The sequence below is a fragment of the Ranitomeya variabilis genome, chromosome 2 (assembly GCF_051348905.1).
Source record: "Ranitomeya variabilis isolate aRanVar5 chromosome 2, aRanVar5.hap1, whole genome shotgun sequence".
In the NCBI taxonomy this organism is placed as follows: Eukaryota; Metazoa; Chordata; class Amphibia; order Anura; family Dendrobatidae; genus Ranitomeya; species Ranitomeya variabilis.
The window spans coordinates 220,069,418-220,079,608 of record NC_135233.1 but is presented as its reverse complement, the minus strand read 5'-3'; the positions used below and the strand labels follow the sequence as shown (position 1 = coordinate 220,079,608).

At 45.8% G+C, this 10,191-nt stretch overlaps 1 protein-coding gene across 1 annotated transcript in view; it reads left to right on the top strand.

The window, feature by feature from the left end:
* Positions 1–504: 504 nt before the first annotated feature.
* LOC143804977 (5'-nucleotidase domain-containing protein 2-like) overlaps positions 505–10,191 on the top strand; it is a 28,212-nt gene continuing 18,525 nt past the window's right edge. The window contains exons 1-3 of the mRNA XM_077283660.1: positions 505–844; positions 4,865–5,049; positions 6,528–6,602. Of these exons, the coding sequence (XP_077139775.1) occupies positions 568–844; positions 4,865–5,049; positions 6,528–6,602 (537 nt within the window). The 5' untranslated portion in view covers positions 505–567. The remainder of the gene's footprint in view (positions 845–4,864; positions 5,050–6,527; positions 6,603–10,191) is intronic.

Here is a 10,191-nt window from a genome sequence, read left to right as displayed (position 1 = left end):
AAATGCATGTAGTTGGGGCTAATAAAGAAAAACATTATGGCAATTGAGTTTTATTATACGTTTTGCACTATTTAACTATGTAAAACAATATTAGGAAAAATAAACATATATATACACACACAGATTGCTAATATCTCATGTTACCATATGTTCCCCAAAATATGACTACAAGTACTGTAACATAAAATGATGTATGATGGCACACATTCATTGCCCTACCCCGAGTCCATGTTCTCCCCCATAAATGGCAGCGCCCAAATTCCCTGCAGTGTTGTATACGTGGGTCGCTGTACTTTCAGGCTGAGTTTAGGGGGGACGTGCAGACTTGTACATGTGTGAGCTGCAGCCACACGTAGCCAGTCTATGATGGGGGGGCAGCCGAAAACAACAGAACGCACTAAACCACGCCCATCCCAAGGATTTCATTTTTCTATTGGATCATACTTGAGACTCCGCCCCCGACTGGTATGTCTAAGCCAATAGAAGGGGCGGTGAGGCGTGGCCTCCGTAGCTTGTTGTGGCGTTCGGTGTGAACGTGTGTCAGTGTCTGTCCGGAGCGGCTTGGAGATGGCGGCTGTGATGTACCGGCTGCTGCGCGGCTCCTCCTGGAGGTCAGCGTCCGCTGCATACAGCACAAGCACGGATGTCGCTTCCGGTCCTGCTGCCGTCTCCCCCGCCCAGCCCAACTCCTCCTCGGGGACTCCTTCCCCGGCTCAGCCTCATCTCCCCCAACCCAGTGCCCCCACTCTTGGCCGCCGCTTCTCCTCCTCGTCCATCGCCCCCCAGATCGACAGCAAAAGCTTCTTGTGGTCCCGGTACGGGGAGATGAAGAAACTGGTGCAAGGTACACGCTGCAGTCACTTCTATAGGCAGCACTGCATGGGGGGGGCAGCTCCAGCAGGCCATGCTGGGAGTTGTAGTTCCCCCATGGGCTTCTACCTGCAGAGCAACTTCTAACCTGCACTGACTTGTGTTGTGGGCTAGCCTTCATTAAAAGGGGCGCTCCACCTGTGCAGGCTGGACCGGGCTGATCACTGGGGGCTGTCAGCTGCTCTAGGGGATTATTACAGGAATTCACGTAGACTTCAATGAGAAAACAAAAAATCCCCCCCTGGCTATGCATTGTACTGAGAGGGTCTTATGCTCAGACCACCATGGATGGAGAGCATTCTGCCTCTGTAACCTAATGGCAAATACTATTGGTTTACTTGGAGGCTTGTAAAGCTTTCACACTGTCCCTACATGCTACATCTGTAGAGGACTTTTTTTTTTTTTATATATATATATATATATATATATTTTATTTTAAAGAACCTGTCACTGTGTTATTTCATTTATTTTATCCCCTCAGTGTAGCGTAAATGCTTTTATTCTCCTGAATCCGGCAATGGTTTTTCTGTTCCCGATCCTCTCCATTCATGAGGTATGATCCTATATGTAATTTAGTTCTTAGCCAACTGGGTGTGGTCACAAACATCTATATTGGATTACTTGGAACCACTCCCTCTTAGCTAAAAAGGCTAGGTATTTTTGCAGAGATGAGACGATCTCTGGGAATAAGGAGACATTGTTGTACTCTGGGGAACAGCAGCATTCATACCAGGTGAAATACAAGCCGAAGTATTTATCCCCTTTTTTTTGTCTATGCAAAGTGGATGTGATTTCATAAACTTCTGCCCATTGTGTGTGTGTTCTATAGGTTCCTACGGGGAGCTTGTGGGAAAAAAAAATTTATATATATTATTATTATTATTATTATTATTATTATTATTATTATTCTCGTGTAATTTTGGTGCTGACACCTGCAGAGACCGTGTAGTGGACATGTATGAGATCAGAGGGGGGAAGATGCAGGCTGAGCTCATTTTGCCGTTGGGCCGGCCTAAGTTTTGACAGATTCTGCTCTAGAAGACTTCTTTACTAGACCATGGCTCCTCTGGGCATGCCTTGTTATCTATGGTCCCCTCTAATGCTGGCCACATGCATTGAATCCTTGGTGTAGAACGCTCAGACCTGAGCCGGTCCCATGGCTGATGTCCTGAGGCTCATCGTTTCTTTAGTACTGTGCACACCAGGCTTTTTTGGAGAGACTTGACTTTACGGTTTTCTTTGGAAAGTGGCCAGCCCAGTGCTCGTCTGCTGCCGGCGAGTGTCTCACTGCTGGGGATGTCTATCACTACCTGTGATGGAGAAGTCTATAGAAAGTGCAAGGTGTGGCCCTCCAGTGATGTTTACTGGTCCCCAGCACTAAGTGGCAGACTATCCCTGTATAAGTTACACCATAGTCGCTGTAATGCAGATGATGGGTTGTTCTTCTCCTTCCCGTACCTCGCCCCATTCATGTGTTGTGCCGCAGCCAGTCCACGCTTCCCCCTGATCGGTGACGGTCTTTGTGTCTGAAGCCTTTGTCCCGGCTTCTTTGTATTGTGATGTGGTTTGGGTGGGAATGCTGTAGACGCAGCCATGGTCCATTGCAGAGTGGATCTGGTCGCCTTTACACTTTGCGATGATTGTTACCACATATGATGCTGCTTCTGCCTCACCTTCATGTGCAATTTTTCATATAAAGAACTCCCATGGGGAGGGGGCGCTGTATTGCCAAGCCTAGTAGTTATGGGTCTGTCTCTGTGGAGAGAGAACTTTTTAGACTGGTTTAGAATAGAGTGCATTACTCCAATTGTTGTTTCCTTTTTATTATTTTTATAAAACAATACATAAGAAATAATCTGATATTATCGGTAGGGTCTTGGCTGAAACTAGCTTAGCATTTTGGAAACCCAACTGAAAATTTTGGCGATTAATGTAATGCCTCTAAGCAAACGGCAGAATGGAAAACAGATGCACTGGAACATTATTTATTTTGTTTCTCCTCTCCCCCCTTCCAGTGCGTTTTGATAGCTTGGCATTCCGTTAACAAAGCTCCTTGACTTCATGCTTTTATTTCAGTGCCAGTAATGAATGCCCTTGTGCCCACTGAGCAGTGTCTCCTAATCCTATTGTATAGGCACGTTGTGGCAGGGGATGCTCAGGCTACATTGCTGGCCGCACGTACCAGGAGGGCCGCTTTGTATTCAGATCCAGAGAAGAATATATGTGGCTGAGTCATTCTGCGCACCTCTACTTGGACTCCTGGGTGTCCTGACTATTACCTTTAATTATGGCTTTATAGACGCCTATGATCTGTACGGCACAATCTGCCTCGTATTAAGGAGTGATACATTGTTACAATAGAGTGCTACAAATGTGACTACTCGCCTTACGACATGTTACACCACAAAAACTGTCCGCCTTTCTTCACCTGGTAACCTCTTTAAATTAGTTGCCCAGGATTATAAAAACAACACTGCTTCCCCTCCCCAAAAAAATTACAAAAACACTGCCACAACTTCTCTATTACAACTCCTTCCTATTCACTGTATGGCAGCTGAGATGCAATACCAGACACAACCATGAGAACGTGTGGCACTGTTTCTGAAAGGAAGCAGCCCTATTTTTTTTAAACCTGGACAACTTCATCAGAAGGACATGTAGAGAAGAGTTGTAAGGTAGTCAATCACTTTAAGGGAACACTCCTAAGTCACGGCTTCTGTTACAAACTGTTCTCACTTCTGCAGATTTGGGTCATTGATGGTAAAAGGGAGAATCTGCGTTTATCAGTAGGATCATTGTGGATGTCACTTTCTATAATCCACACTGAGAAGAAGCACGGTTTCTTACTACAGTTTTATGTTGTGTGGTTAGAACTTTTCTATTTGTTAAATAACTTCATCCAATACAAATAAATGTATCAACTGACAACTTCGCAATAACAAGGTGCTGTAAACTCCAACCTTTAAGAACTTGCATTCTAAGGGAAGGTGCTGACTTTTTGGGGTATAAATGATCCTTTCTCGTCAGATCTCGGCAGTCTTTAACTGGTGACGTGGCAGTCCCTGAAGACTGGCAATGACGCGGGGCGATCTGTATCATTCTGTTGCCAGTTGCCGTCCTCTGCTTGGTTATTATCTATGGAAAGCTGTCAAAATTGCTGAAACGTACATTGCTGGGAGGGCGGAGGATGTCTGACATCTGTGCACATTGTGAAAGCATGCAATGTCAGCACTTACTGTTATTGTTGCTTTCACATATATTATGCTTTATGCAGAACTTCTACTTTTTTTTGCCTTTTAACTAGCACTTGCAGCATTCTTTTTAGTAGAGGGCATTTATCAGGACTGACCATTGTACACATCCCTGAAGTCGTATAACAATTCTAGCTACATGTGTATCAACCCATTATATTAACTGTAAGGGAATGTTCACATCTTACTTTTTTTTTTTTTGCTTCATTTGCCTATCTTATGCTTTGTGCTATTACAACACTATGTTCATGATTGTTTACAAATATTTTTTTTTCTTTTTGTTTTTATCAGCGTAATGAATTTAAATGTCTTTTATATTGTACCACCTGGTCCCCACTAGCCTGATTTTGGATTTGTGGCCCCTTCCTCAACCACAGCCATGCAACTTTTGTTTTGAAAGGCTTTCAGATTGGAGGAGGGTGTAAGGCGTAGTTCAAAGGAAATTCCTGTAGTTAGAACTCTTGCCGTGTGTGTGTTTTTTTTTGTTTTTTTTTGTTTTGTTTTTTTAATTTATTTATTACAGAACCCCCAAAGAATTGTGATTTGTGTTTGTTCTTGCAGAAGTCTCTGTACCTTGCTCTGAGTAGCACAGTCCATACATTGCTCTTTGCAACATTAAATTGGGTAAATGGAAAAGGATAGTAAACATTGCACCAATCCCAAAAAAGACTTAAAATCCATAGTATAATATATATATATTTTTTTATTTATTTATTTTTTCTGTGTGGTTTCTTTGTCTGTAGACCTCCTACCTCCCGGGGTGTGTAACCTCCTGAACTCATCCACCATCTACGCTAACAATGAAGTATGTCTCGGAGACATAGAGATCTATGGCTTTGATTATGACTATACGTTGGCGCTGTACTCTAATGCATTGCACTCCATGATCTTCAACACGGCCAGGGACATCCTGGTGGAGCAGTACAAGGTATGTGGGAAGCGGCAGCATGGCCCGGTGCTTACACTTGGATGATGGTTCAGTTCCAAGAGTGAATCTTCTTGGTGGAATGATGGGGGTTGGAACAGCTGCCTCACACCTCTTATGTTTCTCTGCAAGGAAGAGGATATGTAACGCATTGTGGTTGCTGGGACATTTATGGGACCTGATCCCTGTGATCTAAAGGTCAGCAACAAGTGGCACTCAGCTGTTCTGAAACTACAAAGCCCAGCATGCCATGCTAAGAGTTGTAGTTTCAGAACAGCTGCAGCTCTACAAGTTGCTGACCTCTGTCATAGTTGATCAAGTCTAAGTTACGACTTGCCCATTACACTACTCACAAAGTCAGGGATATTTGGCTTTTCGGGTGTAATTTATAATTTACGTAAAGGCTCACGCTTTAGTGATATTTTATCATGACAATTGGGCATTTAAGTAGAAGCCCCCAAAAAAGGCAGTGTCAATAACTTGTCCTGTGGCTATGAGAATCAATTACAGCTGACAACGACGTCTCCTGATGTTCACAAGTAGAGTTATTGTCTGCTGAGGTATGGCGTCCCACTGTTCTTGAAGATCAGTCCTCAGGTCATTGAGGCTCTGGGATACAGAGTTAGGAGCCTCTACAAGGCGGTGACTCGGCTGATCCCATAGGTTTTCTGGAGAAAGTCCAGGCCTCTCCATTTAAGGTCCCCCAGTCTCCAGCAGCCGCTCCCTAACGATACGACCTCGATGAGCTGCAGCGTTGTCGTCCATGAAGATGAGATTAGGCCTGTGTTGTTAATACTGATGTGAATGGTCAGACGTGACACTTTGGGTGCCTCACCTCCCTTAAATGTGCCTGGAGTTGTGTGGCATTCATCATCACAATTAATGGTCATCAGTGGGATGTGGCAGAGGACGTCCTCTTCTTTTACTGTGACTCTTCCAGTCTCTCTGTGACTATAAGCTTAGTGGCCACTTCCGTCAGAACATCTTGCCTGAAGCCTCACAATGAGGTCCTGGTGATCAATTGTTAGGGGTAATCTTGGTCACAATGTTAACAGTGTGATGAGGAGGACAGTTTAATACCAATTCTAATTGAACGCCAAAATGTATTGGCCGACTCATGGATCAAACACCTGTTGTGAATTTTGCCATTAAGCTCCTTGTTGGGGAACCGCAACTTGTGCAAAAAGTCCTAAACCATTGACCAGTTGGACATTGGCATCCCAAAGTTTAGAGACATCACATTAAGTTCACCTGAACAGGTTAGAGGGCATTGTAGGTTCATCCTGAAATTTCACCCGAAAGCCAAATAGCCCAAACTTCTCGTGAGTAATGTAGATCATGCTAAAGAAATTGGTTACTCAAACCTCCCTGGTGGGACTTCTTATAGACCAAGCGTTACAAGAGATTTTGATCCAAAGAGCAGCAAAGAATCTTTTTTATGTAACAGTATAACACTCAGACTTTGTCTCTTTCCTTGCTAGTACCCAGCGGGAATCTTGAAGTATGAATATCTGCCCAATTTTGCCGTCCGAGGGCTGCACTACGACATGAATAAGGTAATTTGCAGCTGGTCCATATTTTTAGCTTTACTTATAGGATCAGATTAACCTAAATGGAGCTCCAGGATTTTGGAGAATAGCCAAGAGCAATGGTTATACTTCCCGAACTCGCTCTTCTGTATGTGAATGCTGATGGCCACCTTGACTTTCATCTGAGAAGCATTTGGTGGAGATCCTGGCTTCTCACGCAGCATAGAAGGCTGTGAGGGGGGCGCCAAGGTGATGGTCATACTCCCATTCTAAAAGACAATGAAAGTAATGACCAAAACATCAGTTGTTACTGATGCAAATGGAGAAGAATGGTCCTGTAGTTCATTATGGACTTCCCTGGGTTCAATTATTTATCTTCTTGGATCCAATTGGACATCAATTTAACTTGTCTGGCCCACCCAGACGAATATGGAGGGAGTCGAGTTAAAACTGATGGAACCCAAGTAGGTAGGAAAGTACATTGAACTACATGACTGTGCATGCTGGGCTTCCACAGAGGACTTCTCCTTGGCTTAAACCAGAGGTGTATCTAGGTTTTCTGTAACCCAGGGAAAGAATTCAGGTTGATGACCCCCACCCCAAGCACATATGTGATTTACAGACTTGCACTCATGTGACGGCGAGCTGTTCTTCATAATTCTCTCAATGTTCAGTGAAAAACTTGAGAAGCTCATTGTCACATGACGGTAGTATTGAAAATCGCATGAGTGAAGTGGCCATGTGCTAGCTGCTGGAACCTGCAGAGCTGAATCCTGACAGGATAATATACCCTGTTAGGATTAGCTGCACGGCTTCATTGTATAATTAAAGGGTGTGTCCAGGTTTGAGTTTAAAGTCTTCAGTCACTATGACTGCAGGATTCTGAATTTTCACAGCGCATGCATTGCACACTTAAAGGACTCTCTGTTGCAAGGGGCAAGAGTGGACGGTCATGTCAGCACAAGTATGTGACTTGTATACTTCTGGCGACATTCCGACTTGATGTGTCTGGCCTTGTGCAGTTCTTTTTTTCATGGATTAAGAGCATATATGTCTTGTTGGCACGTGACCGCATGTCTGCAAATCGCCTGCACCAGAGAATCCTGACAGCATGCAGGGCGCACTGTGAATTCAGAAGTCTGCAGTTGCTTAGAATGACAGCAGACTTGGCACAAACTTGGACAACCCCTCTAATGCTCCTAACATATATAATATGAGAACTACTCGCAAATAACATTTACATCAAGGTAACTGATACAGTAGATGACGTCCTCTTATTAGTCATTCTATGTTATCTTTTTCTTATCCAAACTCCATGATGAGTTTCCTCATCCAAAGCCGTCTCTGCAGACTTCCATTTTATCTGCTCTGCTGCAGCACATTCCCACACGGCGCCCGTATCATTATAATGCTCCTGAATAAAAATATCTGCTCTATACTGAACCCTGGAATAAATAATTGCCCCTCAGTATATTCCCTGCACAAAATGTGACACGCGCACACACACGCACACAGTCCCTCTTATAGTCCATGTGTAATAAACAGGCACTGGGATGCAGTAACACAGATGCTGCAGAGCAGGGATCAACTATATTTAATTATTTAACAGTGGGAAGACCCCTCACAGGGAGATAGTAGGGTAACCTAAGGTAAAACTGAGTACACGTTGGTTAACTAAACAGTCTCTTGTTAATGGTTCCACTTACTGTGGCTCCGTAGCCTGTCACTATCTGAAGGCCCCGTGGATCGCAGAATGCCGGCGGTGTTCAATGTAATGTCGCCTAGCACAGGGTCCTTCTTCTGGCAGCAGCGGGTGGTCTCCGGTTCTACCCGCTGAGCCCCTAGTCCATAAATCTGTGGAGTAGGAGAGTAGAGCTCCCCACAAGATTCCTCTCGGTGCGGGTCTCTTTAAGCAGCCGCTGTGACCTGAAGGACTGCAATACTTTACCCGGCGTGTGCCGTTCTGGATATCAGCCGACATCCGGACGTCTGTACTGCAACTCTCCCCTGCTCACCCGCCGGTTTCGGTGAGTCCTTCACTATGTCGCCCTTTCTCCTGTCGCTCCCCTCTCAGCGTTTGTGGTTTGTTCCTCATCAGCATTCTGGCAGGACGACCGCTTCCGTTGCCGTGCAACCCTTTTTACCTTACACTGACTGGCCACGTGCCCCCCTGCCCAGAACAGGAGGTTCAGCCCCAGCATTTCAGCACCCTGGTCTTCTCATCTACACATGCCCTCCACCCTGCCCTCTCTATACTGGGTCCCCTGTTCACACTTAGACTATCCAATTTAGGACCCAGTCTCTACACTTTGCCCCCCTCCTGGCTGACTGTGCCCTTACTGTACACACCACACACACGCACTTTTCTCACCCCCCCCCCTCGCTCGCCATACTGCCTCCTCACACATCCCATCACCCTCACTCCCCATACTGCGTCTACATACTTACCCCCCCTTGTTACTCATACTGTGTTCCTACCCGTCACATCACCCACCCCCACTCATCATACGGTCTGCACCCATATCCCTACTCACTCTCCATACTGTGCCCGCTATGACACACTGGCAGTACTGGAGGGGAGGTATGTTTCACAATGGGTGTTTGCTTCAGTGATGACAACCTAGGAAATTGCTCCAGGACACAAAATGCTGAAAGGTGCATTCAGAGTGGGGTGGGCCTAGAGATGTGCTTTCATGTTAAGGGAAGCAGATTCCCGTAGCAACAAGGACTGTGCCATACGTCAGAGGTGTCAAACTGCATTCCTCGAGGGCCGCAAACAGGTCATGTTTTCAGGATTTCCTTGTATTGCACAGGTGATAATTTAATCACCTGCACAGAATGATTCCAGCACCTTGTGGAATGCTAAGGAAATCTTGAAAACACTCATGGTTTGAGGCCCTCGAGGAATGCAGTTTGACACCCCTGCCATACGTTGTCTTTGTTTTCCCGTCAAGCCAGGATGGGCGAAGCTTTGCTGTTGCACTGGTTTATGCAGTAGTGTTAATAAACCAGTGGAAGATTTAACGAGACCGTGTCCCCGTGTCTACCTCTATGTGCAGCCAAGTGAGCCGATCTAGCACACCACATATGTTCCCTCTGTTGGCACCCATTCTCCCCATTCTGTGTCCGCACAAATCCCCTCTCCCACTCACCATACTGTTTCCTCATACATGCCCCCCATCTCCCACCTTGCTCCTCATACTATCTTCACATTTGTCCCACTCTCCATGTTGTATGCACCTGTCCCCTCCTTGCTCCCCAAACTTGCATCCTCAAATCTTCAATGTCTTCAGCTTGCCACCAGTGGTCTGCACGCCGGTGAGTGACGTCAGCAACCTGATTTGATCACGCTGATGTCGCCCTGACCCGGCAGTCAGAGCTTCAATCGTTCACTGGGAGCAGGTGCTGCACCTTCTCTGACCCGGGTGTCACATTGACAGCGGCTCGAAGAACTGTCTCCAAGTCCGGGGGGTGGGGTCATGGACAAAACGCAGCCGCCGGGGGGGACCCCTCAGACGGCTGCATTAGGCAGCCCAACAGCACCCCCCCTCCCCCGCTGCCTGCACCAGGGCTACATAAATGAAAGCGTTCTGTCGTGCTGTGATAGAAATTCATT